Source organism: Anas acuta, chromosome 5 (genome assembly GCF_963932015.1).
Source record: "Anas acuta chromosome 5, bAnaAcu1.1, whole genome shotgun sequence".
NCBI lineage: Eukaryota > Metazoa > Chordata > Aves > Anseriformes > Anatidae > Anas > Anas acuta.
In genome coordinates, this window is record NC_088983.1 from 18,477,738 (window position 1) to 18,498,065 (window position 20,328).

A 20,328-nucleotide genomic window follows, 5' to 3' on the forward strand; every position below is an offset into this window, starting at 1 on the left:
GAATTAAAGAAAATAGTGGTTCAGGCTGTGGACAAATGGTACACCTAGTAGTGCTTGCATGTTGAAGAGATGGCCCAGAAAAAGGTCAGATTAAAGGAAAAAAAGTGTGTTGCCTGCCAAGTGAGTACCCAGGAGCTGTAATGCAGAAATGGAAGTAACTAATGCGATGGAAGGGACGTGCATATTTGATTTATGGGAAGGGAATGCAGAAATGCAGCAGCAGTGCACTGGACATTGTAAAGAAAAGATGGTAAGAATATTAAGGAGGGAAGACAAAAATGCATGATTTTGAGGGTATGGTATTAGACAGAAATTGTAGACATTCTTTGATTTAAGACAGAGCAGGATTGGATTCTGCAGCAGATAACTGAAGAGAAAAGTTGATAAAGACCATAAAATACTGGGTCTGAATGATGAGTAAGACAATCCTCCACAGTTACTAGTGAATGCAGAGAGGAACTGGAAATGAAGGCATGCTAATCTGTAGTCTCTTAAATTAAGAAGCTGATGTTAGCTTTTTCATTTTTTTTCTTCTTTTTTTTTTCTTTTTCATGTAGGTATCAGTATTATTTGCAATTAAAGAAAGATATCTTGGAGGGTAACATTCCTTGCACACTAGAACAAGCAATACATTTGGCTGGTTTAGCTGTTCAAGGTAAGTAAGGCAATTATGCCTATTAGCTACTGTTACTTTGGAAATATGGTGATGTATTTTCTATCGCATGCTTTCTGTTTATTGCTTGTAGAACCGTTTCCTTGCTGTAATAAAAATGCAAGAGGTAGTTGCTTTCCAGTTTATGTTCCGTTTCTGTGAAGCACATTTTTGTTTTCAGTAGGCAGCCTCACAAACACAGCAGCAGTTCCATTCAGTAGGGTAAGAAAGGTTTGCTCCTTAGAACTTCATCACCCAAAGCATGGGCTGGGGAGGGGGACAGTGGGATCAGTGGCCCAACACTTGCTGGTATTTCTGCGCAGCCCTCAGAAGTATACCCAGGTATCTGACATGTATTTTCAGGAGCTGGGGTTAACCTGAACATCTGAATTCCTTTGCGAGCAAGGGCTCTACCTGGCTGCTAACACCAGCAGAGCTTTTGCCTGTGTCACTGAAGACTCTTTATTCTGACATTGTCACAACAGAAAGGGACATATTTTAATAAATAAGCAAATTTGAATGTAGAGTAGTGCTTGTATCTCCACTTCTTGTCCCAAATATCTGAACGCCAAAGATTATTCCAAGTTAGTATACAAGGCTGTTAACAATTCCTATGTTCAAATCTTTCCTGAAGATCCCTTTCTCTGATACCTCCATGAAATTGGCTACTTTTCCTCATTAGGGTCAAAGGGGATAAAGTACTTAAAAAAAAAATCAGCTGTCCTCAGTCTGTGAGTTCTGATCATGTCTGGTGTTCCCCGCTAACCTGCTTGTTCAATCTCAAATCTCTCATGTTAACAGGTTTTAATGGCAACAGCTTTTGTTGAGTTTGTATATTGCTTCACTCCAGTGGACGTGATGTGGATGTGACTGGAGTATATCTAGCAGCAATTGTAAAACTGCCAAAATTGAGAAGGGCTTAGTCACTGCCAGTACATGTAACTTAGTGGTGTTTTTGTTGTTGTGTTGTGTTTTAATTATGTGTTTTGGTAGTGTCATGTTAAAGATTGTGAGTGTGTTTCTCTGAGAATATAGTTACCAGTGGAGTAGGATTAATAATGTTAGTGCCTTGTTTATATAACAGTGAATCTGTTTAATCCAAGCCAGGATTTAATAGTCTTCAACTGGCAAAATCTTACTTCATTATTTTCATATCTTTGGACAGTGTAAATGTCTCTCTGCTCAGTAAGTTGTTTACAGAAATCTTTCAATATAATCTTCTTTCCAGATGGAAAATATTTATCCTTTTAGCTTACACATTCCTCTTTCGGTCTTGTGTAGAGAACTGCATGTGTTGATAACATGATGAAAAAAACAACTTAGAAAAAGTGCAGGTTCTAAATTAATGCACTCCAATGACTGAAGTAGCTTATACAAGGTAGGTCAGTTAATTTTAGCTAGTGAACTAACAGAGGCAGTTTGGTGTTTTGAGTGAAATGATTTCAGGAATGATTTCTGTTTGAAATAGTTACAATACGCTGCTTCTAAGCATTGCTTTATCTCAAGTGCTTAGTTGATCTAGTGTGTCACAAGTTCTCCCCTTTAATCACGAGTAACTTGCATAGTAATCATTAATGCACAATAAAAATTAGATTACTAAATGTCACTATAGTTATACCATTATAGGTGAGAATCTGTGATAATGTAAATAAGATCCATGTACTTGGAAATCATGTTTATATGGTTTGGAAAAATTGTTCCCTGCAGACTGTTATTCCTCAGAATAGTTTCTCTTTTGAGACTGTGCATAACTTTTCTGATTTAAACTACTTTATTTCTTTGAAACGTTGGCTTCTTTTTTCTTGGAAGCATAACAAAACAAATTCTTTGGAATGCCCTTTGGCGTGACACAAAATCAACGCTTTTAGTACATCCTTTCTGAGCATACCTTTGAATCAGGAAAGTCAAGGCTTCTATGTCCCACTTTCCACATGTCTTTGTGCAGGGAGCTGTTGAAGCCTGGTGAGCGGGAACTTTGGTGTCAAGGGTGCTCCAGCCACTCAGGACCTAGTGGTGAGAACAGTTTGTCAGCTCTATGCTGCAAGTGCAGTTGTGTATAATCTAGTATCAGACAGGAGGGAGTAAGGAAGGTTGAGCCAGGCTCTTTTCAGTGGCACTCAGGGACAGGATAAGAGGCAATGGGCACAAACTGAACTGCAGGGAATTTCATCTAAACATAATGTTTTCTGCTGTAAGAGTGGTGAGACATGGGAACAGGTTGCCCAGAGAAGCTGTGAAGTCTTCATCTTCTGTATTCAGAATCTGACTGGAGAAGGCCCTAAGACAGTCTGCTGGAGCTGACTTACTTGAGCAGGGGGAGAGAGTAGTCTCCAGAGGCCCTTTCCAACCTCAACTGCTCTGCGTTTAAAAAACAAGCAAATAAAAACCTAAGGAACTAAGGAACTTGAAGCAGCAGTATTCGTTCTATCATTTCTTCTCCTTTCATATCCACAAGGAGTCTCATCAATTTTTTTGGTAAAAAGATTGTGTGTGATTTTATTTTTCCTCTTCATAAACGTTACTTAAAGATACTTAGTGTATTCCATTGCTTTACATTCAGATCATAGTTCAATAGGGTGGGGATTTGCTACTTGGAAATCCTTCTGCAATTATTTGGGTATTGAATTATTTTGTTACAAATGTTTGAATCCAGGACTTTTTTTTTTCCTAGCTGATTTTGGAGACTATGATCAGTATGAATCTCAGGAGTTTCTTCAAAGATTTGCTTTGTTTCCAGTTGTAAGTACTTTCTTTAAATTCTCTTTTTGGCATTACTGAACACAATTACACTGTGTTATGAAGAGCCCTCCTTTGTACTGAAGACAAATACAAGATTGATAAATACAAATCATTATTAAAGATGCTGTGATCCATCTAGTTTACTGCTTCCAAGACAGTCAAATTCAGAAAAAGTTTTCTCTGAGGCTGGAGTGAGGTGTGATAAAGTATATTGCACAGAAGCAAAGATGTTGCAAGATCTTGTCAGTTTTATTGTATATTATACTGAAAAGAAAATTGAGGTAGAGACAGGGAAGTGAGTAAAACCACTTCAAAACAGTTTATACTTTTTGGTATTGTTTGTGTTAATATCCAGCATCTAAGCTCCAAAATTAGAATGAAGGGTTGGTTTCTCTGTCTAAAATGGCTCCAGTTTCTTTATTTCATAGAATATTTTGTAGTTCATCCTATAAATGCTATCTTATATTAAGGGTTGGCTACAAGAAGAAAAAATATTGGAAGAAGCGACACAAAAAGTTGCCTTGCTACATCAGAAATATAGGTAAGATTTCTAAAACTCTTTATTGCTTAATTTCTTAACATGGTTGCTCTGTAAGTTGGGTATCTCAGAAGGCAGTTGAACTAATTTCACCTCTCTTTTAAATGAGCTTTGCGCTGATACAGTTTTGTTAAAATACAAATTTTTGCTGAATGAAAGTGAAAAGAGAATGGAACAAACAACTGCTAAAATGAAGAAGATTATACTTGAAAATTAAAAATATGGGATAGAAGTAAATTTTGCGACTTAGCCTGTATAATGTTTATGAAACTTTTTTACAACATGAAGCTGCTGACCCCAGTAAGGAGGTTTCTCGATGAACAATGTTGACAGGTACTTTGAGCAACAGAAGTGTAGAGACAGTCACCATGCCAGAATGCATGGTCTAAGTAAAAGGCATCTAAATGCAGTGGTCCAAGACAAAGGAAAGTTAAGTTCTAATTGTCAACTTATCAGTGAAAAGTTTTTGTGTCTATGTTAGTAATACTAATTTTTTGTTTGTTTTTGTTTTGTTTTGTTGGTTTTTTTTTTTGGGGGGGGGGGGAGGGGCATTATTTTAAAACAGAGGTTTGAGAATTTGAAATCCATTTATCTCTGAAATGTTTTGGCACCCACATTAAACAGTTAAGGTTTAGCAAAGGAAAAACAGTCTGCATAACATTAAGAGAAAGTGAAGGAATAGAGAGAATTATGACTGAAAAAGCATTGAGAGACATAAGAATGAATTACACAATTTTTCAGGTAGAGATAACGTCTTCTTTAAGATCAAAATGCTAAGACAAGTATATCAGCCATTGGTACAGATGGAAACAGTTTGTCTAGATGGTTGCCTGGGTGTTTTGAGGGTGTTTTTGAAGCTTTAACAGTGACATTCAGAGTAAAACAAGCATGATTTTTGATTATTGACTGAACTAGCTGATCATGTTATCATTGTTTTCATTTTCATAGAGGCCTTACTCCTCCTGATGCAGAAATGTTATATATGCAAGAAGTAGAGAGAATGGATGGCTATGGTGAAGAGACCTATCCTGCAAAGGTAAATGGGGTGCTGATTTTTGTCTCAGTTGCTTTTCTTCCCTATGTAAAAAGGGTTACTTACTGACAAAAATAAAAGCAAATAAACAAACAATAAGCCTGTCCTCCACGTCCCCACCAAAACAAAACACACATGCTTCCTATCCTCAAAAATTGTAGAAGTAGTTGATTCTCATGCAGCTTTTCTCTCAAAGACTTTATTTCTGTTTGTGTGTATTTTTTTGCAACTTCTTACAGGACAGCCAAGGAAGTGACATATTCATTGGAGCATGTCTCGATGGTATCTTTGTGAAACATAAAAATGGCCGGCCACCTGTTGTATTTAGGTTGGTATTGTTCTTTATTAAAATATATCTATAATATTTTATAAATAACATTTTGTGTATGTGCCTCACTATCGTGGATGTTTCTTAGATATGATGTGTGCTTATTCATTTGATAAACCTGGGCATAGTCCTGTAGTCCTTATAGTGCGATTAATACTGAATTTCACTGAAATTTTTCCATGTATTGGCTGTAAGATAAATCCCTTTAAACTGGAGTAATTCTAAGAGATGAGTGTGTAATACGCAATCCATTGCAAAACACTTACTGAGTCAAAAAGGAGCAACTATGAACGCAGAATGTCTTAAGTCCTAAGATGTACACATCAGTTTACTTAACAATATTCACTTGGGAAAATATCCAAATTCCTTTCAAATATTATATATAAAATGAATAGAGAAGAGTTACATGATAAAATTTGTGTCAGTATTTTGAATTCATACATTGTTTTAGTTAGTCTATTACTTAATGTTGTGCCAGCTAAACTGTAGAGACAGCTTCTGTAATTCAGTTGCATTTTGCATGGTTTGAAAATCAGGGTTTGCCAGTCATGGTCTGTCCCTTTTGTCTGCAGGTGGCATGACATTGCCAACATGTCTCACAACAAATCCTTTTTCGCATTAGAGCTGGCAAACAAAGAAGAGACAATTCAATTCCAAACTGTGAGTGAATTTCTGTTTTGATTTTTTTTTTTTTCACTAAGACATCAGTAAATAAAGCCACAAATTAACTGCTAATTTTTGTCCTATGAATTATTTGTATATCTTTAGCAGCTTTGAATTATATTAATGAGTCAAATGCAATAATCTAGCCTCTGGTTAGCTTTCTAAGGGAAAGTGCTTCAGAAAGGAGAAGGCATTAAATCTGACCTTTTATGTGGAGTGCATTGACAAGGTTTGTTCACGTGCTCATAAATATTTTTATCCATTCCAGTCAAATGTATAGCATGTTTTCTTAAAATGTGAGGTCGGTGGCATTTAAAGATGAGCATGTTCTTAGAGCTATGCTGGAATGGGCCACAATGTGCTTTGCAGAATCATGTTCATCTAGCATCTAGCACTTGCCTTTGTGAAGAAGGCAGCTGTTGTATCTGATGGCACCGTATGTATATACTACAAAATGTGTTTGTGCTATAGTAGATATTTACAAGAGAAGGTTTATTTCAGCTTTCATAAATCTAATAAAATTGTCAGGCTAAAGTGTATGTTTAGGCCTGCAACATACGATTTTAGAGAAAATCTGATGACTTCAATGAAGTTAATTTAAACAAAATCAGATAATACTTATTAAATCTAAAAAATTTCAGTGGCTTCTATGAGGGCAAGTGATGGATATACATATTTTGCCCAATGTGCACATTTTATTTATTTATTTATTTATTTTGCAGGAAGATATGGAAACAGCAAAATATGTGTGGAGGATGTGCGTAGCTAGACACAAATTTTACAGACTAAATAAATGCAGCCTGTAAGTAGAATACCTTAGCAGAACTCTTGGTGCCCTTGAAACTTCCATGGGGAAGTGAAGTGTATTATAATCTCTGTAATGTCCGTACTGTCCTTTTTAGATTATACTAATTAATGACTTGTATTTTTTCCCTAGTTGTTTTTGAGAAATTTTTTGTTACCAATTTCTTGAACTTACGCTTTAGTGTGGTTCATAGTGGAGGACAATATTAAACACTGAAAATCTTACCAAAAGTAGTAATGTTTGGCCCCTGCTGCTGGATCTCAGTGCAGTGACAGACATTAGTTGCCTTGGAAGCTACTAGTGCTAGAATGTTTGTTGGAATCACTGGGATTGGGTTTAACCTGTGTTTGGGTGAACTGCTCTGAAAGGACACTCTGAAGGCCTTTAAAAGGGCGGGAAGTGTATGTGAAGCACTCCTGAAATGTGCTGGATTGACAGCTGAGAGGTATGTGGTCCTTTGGATATCCATGGAATTTGTATAGCTCAAGTAGCACTAGTGCAAAGTAAATTTAATACAATTCATCAAATTAAATTTAAATGGGATGGTCTCCAACTTGTAAATCAAGGGGTGGAATTTGAGCTACTCTTCTCCACTGGTACAGATTTCCCTCAGTTAAGTTACTTCAGCCAAAAATAGAGAATTAGATCCACTGAACAGATTACATAAAAAGAAAAAAGTGTTTTCCAAATGTACCATTCCTCCTCTTTGTACATATACCTCCAACAACCTATCTATAGAGGTGCTGATGCAAAATTTTCTGTGGCCACTGGAAAGATAATGGAATATTTTCCACAACAGATGACTCCCTAGCATGGTTCATGCTAGCTCATCTTAGAAGAAGCAGATTAATTTTGAGTAAAATAGCCTCTGTATCTCTAAACTTGTAAGCTTGGCTACCTTTTGAGAGGATTGAGAAGTGTTGGTAGAAGTAGTGCATGTGTGGGACTTGTGCGTTGCATTCTGAATGTCAGTTCCATAGAGTTCTGTATTGAATGTCAATCTTTAGGATGACTCTCTACTTTTGACGCTTTCACCACAACAAGTTTTTATTAATAGGAAAAGTCCTCAAAAAAACCCTTTCTGATAATCTCTGTTCTGTTACTTCCTATCATCTGGTCCTGCTGCTGAAAACTGTCTTATGCATACCTGTATTAAGTTCAGGCTTTTTTTTTTCTTTATCTGTATGTACCTTGTCTTTAGAGATTCCCTGGACTCTCCACCTGAGGAGGGCTCTCAGAAATCTTCCCTCATTCTTTCCCTTCCACGCTTTCCAATCCTTTCTCGTCCTTCACTTCCCAAAGGGTGAGCTGAAAAATCATTTCTTTCTGAAATCTGTCAGTTCCTGCATTTGTTCTCTGCCATTTTTTTGACCTCTGTCTTGCTGCAGGATGCATTACAGGGTGAGGAAGAAGGAGCTTAAGGTTTCTGAACAGTCCATCATGGAGGCACTACAAAAATTATGAAAAGTTATTAACATTAGCTAAACTAGAGCATAAAAATTGCACTGTAGTCATGCTTTTTAGTTCCTCTAATGTTGCAAATATTAAGGACCACTTGTAAACAACTTTATGTATGGTCTTGTAGAACAGGGAACTTTTAGTATGAGATTTTCTATGAGATTCAAATTTGGAACCCATCCCCTTCGGCCCTGTTGCACAGCTTCAGGGCCACCTTCTTTGTATGCTTCATATAAAGGATTCTGCTAGTACCAATGGTGGTTTATGCACCAAGCTCTTCCCTTTTCAGGCTGTAGGAAGGACTGTTTAACAAAGCTCTATGAAATGTAGAGTGATTTTAACTGACCTTGCAAGCACTTCCCAAGGTTTGAAATAAGTCTTGGTGTTGTAAGAATGATTTCTCACCGTAATATTTCTTCTGCAGGCAAACCCAGCCCGTTACAGTGAATCCTGTTAGAAGGCGATCTTCTTCCAGGATGTCCATGGTAAGGAGAGCAAATAGTTTCATATTTGCATTTATAGTGATTTAAATTGACTATGAAACAGACATTACTTTCCTTCAGTGAAGTAAGATGAGCAGTGAAAAAGACGAGTATCTAATGTGTGAATAACTGTTTCTGACTTGTATAAAAAGCTGCTATAAAACATCTGAATAATGGAATTAAAATAATTACAGTAAAAAATATTTTAAACACTTCTATTTTTAGTGTGACTGCTCTGTCTCTTAGGGACTCTCCTATATCTCAGATGGCAAGGTATAATCTTGGGTTGTTTGGTTTTGTGTTTTTTTCAAATACATTTCGTGTGTGGCCTCTCAGGAGAAACTTACTTGCAGATTTAGAGAAATGTTTTAAGTCTTAGACTCTGTTTCGGTGCATGCATGTAAATTTCAAGAATTCTATATTTAAAATAAATCATGAATTCTTTAAATAATAATAAAATTCTCTCTTAGCCCAAGCCTCAAGCTTACATGATGCCTCCACCACCTCAGTTGCATTACAACGGTCATTATACTGAACCATATGCATCCTCCCAAGGTAATTTGTAGCAGATTTGAAAATTTCCAATTCTTGAATAATTTTAAACAAGGTGGAAACCAGACAGATCTTGTGATTTAAATTTCATGAAGCCCACCACTTTAGAGGGTGAATGCTGTAATTTGTAGTTTTAGCTATTTAGCTAGAGATGGACAAAATTTACAGGCTGACCATGGGTTAGGTTTGCATGGCAACTCTCATTGAAGTGCTTGCTGCTAGTCTGCGTGTGGGCTGACATGAAAAGTGGGATATGAGAAAAAGTAGTTATGACAGCAAATAGAGCAACTGTTGATTGTGGTCCCTTGCATGAATTTAACTGACCAGGTTTTTTGGTTTATGTACCAAGCTGGTATGGTATGGCATTCTGAGATCCTTGTCAATATTGATCTTAATAGTTGCTTAAAAACAGGATGTAGGATGAGTTGAGTTTCTCTCTGAGTTTGCTAGACTACATAGTGGTTGGGAATTGAAAGGCTGAGAACTGTAAACTTTTGTTTAAGAAAAAAGGAAAAAAAAGTATCAAGGAATGCACACTCCTAAGCAGTTTCAGTGTGGAGTCATGGCTGCTTTCTCTGCTTTTTTGATGGTTACAAATAATGTCTAATTTACAAAGCTGCTTCCCTAGAGAGGTTAATCTGATCTTTTGCAAAGAGTCCTCAGTTTTGATTGGGACCTTCCAGTCCTACAAGTCAGCTAAATCAAAAAATACTCATAATAACTCATGGGTAAGGGAATGAGCATATTTTCAATGTAAATAGTTGCATGAATATTCATAAAGGTACAGATATGTAGATTCATAATGGACCTGAATTATTTCCAATATGGCATTGGAATCATTGCTGGACACAGTGAATGCTATCGCACTTCATATCGTGCTACTTTTGAATGTTATTTTTAACAAAGAGAAGAATTTTTGGTTGTTACGCAATTCAGTAACATAAGCGTGCAATGATGAACTTGGTGTTAGATCATGAGAGGCATCTAAAAAATGGCTTAATTGTTCTTTTATGAAGCTTGGCAAATTGTACATCCAATGAAGTAATTGTTGAACTATTAAATATATATTGTGCATAAACTATTAAAACATTTTCTTTACCCACCAGAGTGGGTATATGTTAACGTGCAAACAATACATAGTTGTTGTTTAAACTGTGTCCAAATTTTCTGCAGAAATGTTAAATTGAATTTTTTAAAGGTCTTGGGCTAATAAATACTAAAGGTCTATATCTACTTATGACCTGAGAGTGTTTTGAAGAGGAGAGGGGGTGTTTGTGTTTTTGTTTGTGTGTTTGTTTTCTTGCAATTTAAGCTGATCCCATTAGGTTAGTACAAACCTTGGTGTAAATGTCCGTTCTTTCTTTCAAATAGAATGGTTTACAATTTGATATAGATTTGTTTAACTTAGAATTAAACTTAACACTCCTATCCTAAACTGAAGAAAGCCATTCGTAAACCGAGATAATGCTTCCCAGTAGGAGTTTGCATCATCTAAATGAACATACCAGGTCATACTGTTGTGTATACCTTAGGTGTCAACAACACCAAAAACTCTGCTTTTTTCTTTTCCCAATTCAAGACATAGTTAAGAACCACTGAGATTTTGAAAATCTCAAGCTTCAGTTAGCTACATCTTAATAGAGAATATCTTTGTTGTTCAAGGTCTTGAACATAAAGCTTGTTCTTAAACTTTACTTTCAGATAACCTCTTTGTGAGCAATCAGAATGGATACTACTGTCACTCTCAGACTAGCTTGGATAGAGCCCCTCATGACTACGGTGGTCGAATCCGCAATGGTAGTGTCTATAGTGCACATAGCACAAACTCCCTGAATAATCCACAGCATTACTTGCAGCCATCCCCTATGTCCTCTAACCCAAGCATTACTGGAAGCGATGTCCTCAGGACTGATTATGTCCCATCACACAGACACAGCGCGCTAATACCACCTTCTTATCGGCCCACGCCAGACTATGAAACTGTGATGAGACAGCTTAAAAGGGGAATGGTACACACAGATAGGCAGAGTCATTCAATGAGAAATCTCAACATCAGCAATACGTATGCCTACAGCCGGCCCGATGCCTTGGTTTACAGTCAACCTGAAATAAGAGAACATGCACACTTCACTTCCCCTCAGTCTAACCATTACCCATTTAACCTGAACTACAGTTTCCATAGTCAGTCCCCCTACCCCTATCCTGCTGAAAAGCGCCCAGTTGTTGGGGCAGTCAGTGTGCCTGAGCTGACAAATGTGCAGCTCCAGGCTCAGGATTATCCAGCACCAAATATAATGAAGACCCAAGTCTATCGACCTCCTCCCCCATACCCATATCCAAGACCTGCAAATAGTACTCCGGACCTTTCCCGACATATCTACATTAGCAGCAGCAACCCGGATCTTATCACGAGGCGAGTGCATCATTCTGTCCAGACATTTCAGGAAGACAGCCTGCCTGTGGCACATTCTCTACAGGAAGTCAGTGAACCTCTAACATCGGCACGCCATGCTCAGCTGCAGAAAAGGAACAGTATTGAAATAGCAGGCTTGACTCCCAGCTTTGAAGGAATAAGAATAAAAGAGAGGACCATGTCAGCATCTGCAGCAGATGTGGCTCTTCCAAGAGTTATCTCGGAAGGGTCACAGCCCAACATTCTGATGGAGAGAACCAAACAAAAAGAAAATGAACAAGATGAAGGTGTGAGCTGTGATCATAAGAAAACCCTTTCAGATGCCACTATGCTGATTCACAGTAGTGAAGAAGAAGAAGAATTTGAAGAAGAAAACAAAGCTAGTACTAGTCTCTCTCCTCTCCCTGAAGATAGAACCCAACTTTCATCCATAATGGGTGGTTATTCTCATGATCCCGTACTCAACTACCCCTATAGCTCTGTTGCTTCATCTGCTGGCCCTTTGCATATTCTTGAGCCTAAATTACATATTACAGAGACAGAAAAGAGAATAAAAGATATGAGCCCGGTTCATTTATTAGTAGAAAGCCAGGTACAGAGAAGAGGGGAAGGACTGCTTATGCCATCTATGTCAGAATCTGACCTTACAATGTCAGGGAGATACAGAGTAAGGAAGGATTCGATAAAGAAGAGACCTGTGTCTGATCTTTTATCTGGGAAGAAGAATATTGTGGAAGGCCTTCCCCCACTAGGTGTAAGTGGATATTATTTCTCTTGGTTTGTGTTGTTTCAGATTGTTCTGTGACCAGAGTTGTGTGGGGTTTTTGTTTAAGTGTTTTTGTTGTTGTTTTTTAATCAGCCTGAGAGATGCTTTTAAAATGTGTGAATTAAAGCTACTTTATTTCTCTATTTTCTCTCATTAACTTTGTTTAGTTATCTTTTCTCTTTCTCCTTCTCTGCCATGTCTGAATTCTGTTTGGTAGAGTCCTCCCACACAAATCCAACTGTGCAGCCTCCCTTAATCTGACACTTAAACTATCTAGCAACTGGAGAATTAGCTATTTTAAAGTCAGTTCTAGATCCCAAATTCTGCCCTACCTATGCTTATCTGGAACAAAACCAACTGTTTCCATTCCGCTACCAGCTTTCTAATATTAGAACTGAAAAATCAGATGTAGTTCAGTGTTTACATTTTTGATTCGTTTACCCTCTTATTCTGACCTAAGAGTGTAATCTGATACATTAGGCAGTAAATTCTTCCCTGGTATTCTCTTATTTTCTTTCCTTCATTCCTTCCTCTTTTCATATCCTTTCCCTTTTGCCTTGCCCTTAAGCTGGTTTTATCTCACTGAAGTTACTTCTTGCTTGCAGTGCCCCTTTATTCTACTACAACCTTATGAATACATTAAAATAAATACATTGGACAACTGCAAGTTTCACTTTTTCTATAATTCCTACTTTGCAGGAACCCCGAGGCTTCTTTGGTACTGTATGATTTTACTCAATCTTTACTACTCACTTTCTTTAGTTTTATGCAGACCCTCTCATATTTCACACCCTAATAGAGAAAGACCATTTTTATTATTATTTTGCCTTTTACAAAATTTAATTGTTGCTAACTTTGCCTGCCTAAGAGTGTCAAATAGTTTTCTGCACAAATTGGACTGCAGTGGACCTACTATACAATGTGTGCTGCTGTAGTAAAGGCCAGAGCTGATGCTTCAAATGCTAACGTAAATGATGTATATAAATAGTTACTGTACTTTCATTTTTTGTGTGTGTCAGACTTCTTATATATATGGAGCTAAACACTATGAAATTAACATTCATCAGCTTTGATTCATTTAAAATGTATTTATGTTTTCTTAAATCTCCTTCCTCCTGTGTTATGTGGATATAGGGGAAAAAAAAGGTGATGGCTTCTTGTATTCACATTTAGATATACTCTGTATTTTTTTTCTCTAAAAGATGTATTTTCAGACACTGAGTCTAACAATCATACCCTGCGTTTTCCTTCTGATAGCTATGTAAATATTCATCTTTTGATACAAAGTTGATATTAAAACTTTTTCACTGTAATTGTTCAGTAAATTACTTTCTATTTCAGTAATGTTTAAGAGTGCTCTTGCAGGATAGAAAATTGCCATTTTGTATTCACTATTAAGATGAATTACCTGGTTAAAAAAAAAGTGTCTCCTACCACTCTTTATGCATTTTGCTTTCCAATGAACTCTTAGTGTTGTTTGTGTTCACTTTAAAATGCAGTCTCATCCTCTTAGCTTTGTCTTTGTATTCCTTACTCCATTCAGCTTTCAGAAGCATTTATCACTGTTCAGGCAGCATATTCACCCATATATTCAGTGTTGTGTTTTTCTTTTTTCTTTTTTTTTTTTTTTTTTTAACAACCAAACTGAGCAACTGCAAGAATGATATTTTTTTCCCACTTATGCTTTCTAAAAGAATCGTCTGAATTTATTATTTCATAGAAATCTACCATTTATATTTCTCTCAAATAAAGAGTGGTCACTACAGTAGTTTAGATTCATAGTCTGCTTCAGGGTTCAGATCTGCCTGTAGTCCTGTGTTCATGTTTTGTATGTACAACTTGTTGTAAATGTAGTGAAACATTCTATTATATCCAGATATCTTAAAGGTGTAGTCTCACTTTAATGCCCACTCGTAGGGAAGAAGAGTGTCTGCAAATTGTGTAGTCGAGTAAAGAACCATTAGTGTATTTATTGGTTGGATAGTGATTCTAGTTCTGTCTAAGAATGTTACTTATCCAGAGTAGCTGCCTCACACCCTCAGTTGTGAGCTTTGTAGGGAACAATATTTGTCGTTCTCATGCAGTTTCATTAACCTGTGTGGAATGAAGACAGACTTGTGTTGTGTCCTTGGAGGAATGTAGTCCCACCACCCTAATCTCTCACTGCAGTGCTTATCAAAAGAAGGGTCAGAGCTGTTTGCAGAAGGGGTCAAAGAAGTATCCTTTGCTAAATGGAACTCATCTGGGTTCTGCTTGATAACTTCATCAGTTGTTTAAGAATATTTGTAAGTTCTAGCTTTTCTTTTGCAGGGTATGAAAAAGAATAAAACTGATGCAAAAAAAATAGGGCCTCTAAAGCTAGCTGCCCTGAATGGACTAACTTTGACTAGAATGCCTCTACCAGATGAGGGGAAAGAGGAATCAACAAGAGCAACAAATGATGAAAGGGTATGGTGAAGTTTTTCATGCTTGATTTCTCTTTAACACTTGTAATTTTTCAAAATGAATTGCATATGAATGTTGCTTTATGTCAACTTCAAACTGATTCAGATTCAGAGTAACTCAAATAGTGAGAATAGAAACAAAACAGACAAACTTTTGCTTGCTAAGTCATTGCTAGAATTATTGGGTGTAACTCAGATTTTTCTTTAAGATTTAAGATGACCGTGATTCTAGTTAGAGTTCACCCTTTGCACACAGAGCAGACCAACTAACATCTACTTACACGTCTTTATGCCAAATCTTTCTGTTTTCTCTTTTAATTTTTGGGTTGTTTCCCAGAATGAAAACAGATTAAACTTAAAATTATGAGTGTGAGCATGAACTCGATTGTAATGACTAGTTATTTATACAGTTTTTACAACAAATTGTGCAGTTATATTGCATTCCCAGGGTACAGCCTGCACAGATTGCATTTATGTTTTCCTTGGGTGACTTCCTGAAAGTATAGATGGAACTTGTGTGATCTGCTGAAATTTGAAATCCATTAAATGATCTCAGATCACTGAGAGGACATCAGGTTCTAGAACAGGATCATACTTTGAGAAATACAAGACTTCATTTTCTTGTGTCAGGGTAACCAATGTCAATAAGCATACTTCAGCCTGCCTCATATACCAATAAATGGGTGCAGAAAAGTGTGAAACATGGTCAATATCCAGCCTGTGAAGGGCTATTCAGAATAATGCTGTCATCACACATCAAACTGGGGAGCAACTAGAGACACTGAGGTCTGCGATGATTATTGTATATATATTGCAGCCAGTGGTCTCTCTGGAATCTGGTTCTGAGCATGGTCGGGCATCCTCAGCTGCAGACCTCCATCTACCTCAATTTGCTGACAGTCACGGAGCAAGATTAGAACCTGAAGGGAATGGTCACGCTCTCACCAGCTGCAGTTTTAAGGAACAGGCCAAGAAAATTAGTTTCAAATTACATAGTAGAAATTCAGTCTTGGGTTTTGAAGGCTTGAACTTAGGTCTATAGGGGAGAGATTTGACTGTTAACTTCAGCTACGTTGAAACGGCTTTTTGAGCTACATATACTCCTTAAAGATGGTAGGGGAGGACAGAAGTTAACGTTGTGTTATTCAAATACTCTTCTACATTTAGTACCTATGTTAGTTATTTCCTCTTGCTTGTATCTATCATCTCTTCCTTGATTTACCTTCATTTAATTCAGCCATGTTACTATTCAGCTAGTTTTTCCCAAAGTGCTAAGGGAAAAGCAGAAACTGTAAATTGAAGTTATGAGGAGAATGGAAGTCACTACACCTTTGCTTCAGGCAGTCATGTACAGGAAGAATAGATGTCATGAAATGGGAGTGATTCCTAAAGCTGTGAAGAGGCAATACAAATCAGACGTGACATGAAAGAAAGTCCAGACTACAGATATTTTTAGAAGACGAAGACTTTATAGTTGTTTCGATGCCTCTTTCATTGCTCAGCTTCATATTGCGATTAGTTTAAATGAGGAAACCTAGCCTAAAGATTTAAAGGAGTTCGGACAATTAATGTACTGAAGTGTAAATTGCATATGATGGAGATTTTACACCTTCCTCTGCACCATTTGGCATCAGAGTTATTTGATACAGGATACTTTTCTGATCTGATACCGCAGAGCAGTTGCTGAGAGAGGCTGGGGACATGTGACATAGATGAAATTTTCTGGCTGAAATCTTACATATTTTTCCTCTAATTATTGTTGGCAAAGAGATGTTGAAATTCCAGAAGTGTCTTATGATTTAGAAAGAACTTGGTTTTGAAAGAATAAATCTTTTGGTGGGCTAATTAAATAAAACAGATTGAATTGTACTAGTAGAAAAAAATCCTTGTTTTATATCTGAGCTGCAGCAGGAGGTTCTAAGAAGGATTTACTGCTGTCTTCAACTTTTAATATCTTCAGCCTAAGAAAATGTGGAGTACTGGAGGTGAATGATAAATTCATTGAATGAGGCAAACATTTTGTTTTACATCTATGGAGTTCTTCCTCCATCTAAACAATAAATGTGACTTCATTTTTTTTCTTGGACTATATGGTTAAATGAGTTTTTTCAAATGATTTAATCCAATGTGCTATATTGAGCAGGATGATTAATGAGTATGTCTTGCTCAAAAGTATTTGAGGCAGTTTGTGCTGTAGCATAACCACCTGGTTTGATCCAATATTTATTTTCCAGCTAGGTTGTCTTTATAGAAACTAAGTAGTTTTTGTTTTATACTATTAATATCCGTCCTTTGTGAATTCTGTGTTAAAATAGACTTGTATCAGAATGTGACTTCATGTAGTTATCTTTGTTCTGTCTTTTAGTGTAAAGTTCTGGAACAACGGTTAGAGCAGGGGATGGTGTTTACTGAATATGAGCGCATTCAGAAGAAAAGGCTTATAGATGGTGAGTGCTCAATAGCTCGGCTTCCTGAAAATGCTGAGAGAAACCGCTTCCAGGACGTCCTTCCTTATGATGATACCAGAGTAGAACTAGTCCCAACCAAAGAAAATAACACGGGTTACATCAATGCGTCTCATATCAAGGTGAGAGAAAGGCTGTTGGAGCTTTTTTTTTTTTTCCCAGTTTATATGGTAAATAAAAATGGACGTGGATATTAATTTTGGTTTTGTCAGATGGCTAAGAATCCTTCCCTCCCTCTTCAGAGGTTTCTAGGGGGAAAGAGGGAACCTGTTTTTCCCTGCTGCTTAGAAGAATAGTAAAGGGTTAATTAATTATTGGAGAGGTCTTTTGGCTTTCATTTCTATACTAGAGAGGTCTTTTTTATTGATCGTCTCTCTCCCATCTCTTCAATCTCTCTCCTGATTGGTACTAACAGAAGGCATGTCCATTCTTCCCATAGTTAAGAAGGAAGGTAACTTTTAAATAAATTGTGATCCTTTGCAATTATGACGTTTTAGAACTGCAGTGACAATACTAATTATTTCATCCTCTTCTGCACTCTCCGGCTAGATCCGCAACAGGTAGTAGTCTGGCTCCCTGCTTAAGTTTTTTTTTTTTTTTTTTTTTTTTTGATGGTTAGGGGGAAACAGATGGTGCTAGAGGGAATTCCGCTTTTTCATAATTTTTGGATGACCCTTTTCCCCAGACTTAGTTCTTTAAATTGTTAAAAAAACAGTTTGCAGAAAAAAAAGTTTGCAGGGTGACCTCAAGAACCTTTCAGGCAGTTCATTCATTTTCAATCTACTTATTAAAGTGCAACTTAGAGAGTTTTTATTACTTGAGTGGTTGTTGCAGTTGTTTTATTGTCTTATTTTAAATCTGATTCTTCCCTGGTGTAGTACCATAGTTTCTATATTTCAACTCATTTCCAAATTTGGAGTAACTCTTCTGACCTTTCTGAATTAAATAACATTTTGAGGAAACATCAACTAATACTGACTTGTTCTGGTGCGCATAGAAGCATTTGCCTTATCAGGGTATGAAAGCTTCTTTAAACCTGAATTGGCCAGAATACCTTGAATTCACAAAAAAAGAAATATAATGTACAAATAAGTAAAGATAATTTATGCTTATAATGTAAAATACATTTATTTATCTATGTGCTTACATAATTTTAAACATTGTTTCTCTTGATCTGATGTGGCAAGGTGCAGGTAAAAAATTGGAGGAAGGTATAAATCACAGTGTCCTACTTCTGCAATGTTTCTGTTTGTTTCAGTTTGTGCATCTTGAAATGGCTGACGTAGGAACTGGGAAAGGGTTTTACATAATTAGTAATCAAATTTATCTCTTTTTACAGATTTCGGTTGGTGGCATGGAGTGGGATTACATTGCTACACAGGGCCCTTTGCAGAATACATGTCAGGATTTCTGGCAGATGATCTGGGAACAAGGAATTGCCATCATAGCTATGGTGACAGCAGAGGAAGTGAGTACAGACCCAGTCAGGTCTATTCCTGAAAGTTATGCAATGATTTTGTTCTGATCCATTAGAGTAAAAGGATCTTTCCTCCAACAAATAGATTAAAGATAATTTTCTGGTGACCCCTTTGCCACTCTGTATTGTTTTTCTTGGCAGAAAGCTCTACATTTGCAAACTCTTTCCTATGGAAAATTGGTTTATTCAGTGAAAAGCCAGTGCACTGCAGTAGCACTTAATAGAGGGGAAATACAGTTAAAGGAACGTTTGTTGTATGAGTGTTTTCATGTTTATTGTAAAGGAATTGTTTTGCTTTTAAGGAAAGTGGGAGAGAAAAAAGCTTCAGATATTGGCCACGTCTTGGCTCAAGGCACAACACTGTAACATATGGAAGATTTAAGATTACCACACGATTCCGTACTGATTCAGGCTGCTATGCAACTACGGGTTTGAAGATCAAACATCTTCTCACGGGACAGGAGAGAACAGTGTGGCATTTGCAGTACACTGACTGGCCAGAGCATGGCTGTCCAGAGGATTTAAAGGGATTTCTCTGTAAGTTTTATTTAATAGCTTGTTGTTGTTGTTGTTGTTGTTGTTGTTTTTATACCACCTAATATGTCTGCTAAACATTAATTAGCTTTTGATAGCTATGCCAAGCACTCTACTGCAAAAGGTGTCTTTACACCAGTAAGATTAGCTGAATTGTGTTTCTGATAGGAGTACACCTGCCAGTTTGTTTAAGTAACTATTTCAATCTAAAGCGAAATACATAATTTACTAAAATTCATCTAAGTTAAAACATAATTATACTAAATGTCACACATTTGAATATGTGCCAGCAATAGCAAGATGGCCACAAGCTGGTTTTGGTGGGAGGTGGGGAAACAAGGGAATCCATAGAAAAGTTGGATGATTTTTGTATATCTGTATTGCTCTGGTTGGGTTATGACTTATGATGTATATAACGTATAATTTTTCTGTGGGATGTCATTTGTTAAATTACTACTTTTCCAGTGGTTGTGCAGTGTAATAGCACAGCTTATGGAATTTTTATTTCCTAAATTTGTCATTCTTATGTTGTTCAACTCAATAGCATACTTGGAAGAGATCCAGTCAGTGCGGCGCCATACAAACAGCACTGCAGATCCTAAGAACTCTAATCCTCCTGTGCTGGTGCATTGCAGTGCAGGTGTAGGACGAACAGGAGTGGTCATACTGTCAGAGATCATGATTGCCTGCTTGGAACACAATGAGGTGATCTCCTTTTTTTCCTCATGTTTTCAATAATGTTAGGTAGTGGAAGAGTAAATAATCTGCCTAATAAGTATTTTATGGCTGTTCATCTGAGCTTTCCCAAGACGTGGTCTTTGGAAGAGCCCTTACAATTATGGTTGAAAGTGCTCTTGGCAATTTAACAGAAGTTAATAATCTTCTATGGTTGCCTACTTATACACTTGGAACGCTCAGTTAGGATGTTGAATCACTGAGTGGAACAAGGTATGCTCTGGGCTACTGAGCACGTTTCAGG

General features: G+C 37.0%; 1 protein-coding gene across 4 annotated transcripts in view; it reads left to right on the forward strand.

Moving 5' to 3' along the window:
- The window catches only part of PTPN21 (protein tyrosine phosphatase non-receptor type 21), a 42,152-nt gene that overhangs the window by 14,659 nt on the left and 7,165 nt on the right, over positions 1–20,328 (forward strand). For 3 of the 4 annotated variants that reach the window (XR_011096914.1, XM_068682996.1, XM_068682997.1), the window contains exons 4-19: positions 558–655; positions 3,324–3,391; positions 3,862–3,932; positions 4,878–4,965; positions 5,202–5,290; positions 5,863–5,950; positions 6,676–6,755; positions 7,960–8,061; positions 8,641–8,701; positions 9,169–9,253; positions 10,952–12,417; positions 14,740–14,877; positions 17,239–17,460; positions 18,678–18,806; positions 19,118–19,352; positions 19,894–20,054. Coding sequence is in view for 3 of the 4 variants with exons in the window: in XM_068682996.1 (XP_068539097.1) it covers positions 558–655; positions 3,324–3,391; positions 3,862–3,932; positions 4,878–4,965; positions 5,202–5,290; positions 5,863–5,950; positions 6,676–6,755; positions 7,960–8,061; positions 8,641–8,701; positions 9,169–9,253; positions 10,952–12,417; positions 14,740–14,877; positions 17,239–17,460; positions 18,678–18,806; positions 19,118–19,352; positions 19,894–20,054 (3,181 nt within the window). In the remaining variant the exon portion in view is untranslated. The remainder of the gene's footprint in view (positions 1–557; positions 656–3,323; positions 3,392–3,861; positions 3,933–4,877; positions 4,966–5,201; positions 5,291–5,862; positions 5,951–6,675; positions 6,756–7,959; positions 8,062–8,640; positions 8,702–9,168; positions 9,254–10,951; positions 12,418–14,739; positions 14,878–17,238; positions 17,461–18,677; positions 18,807–19,117; positions 19,353–19,893; positions 20,055–20,328) is intronic. The other variant, XM_068682998.1, reaches the window with a different exon arrangement.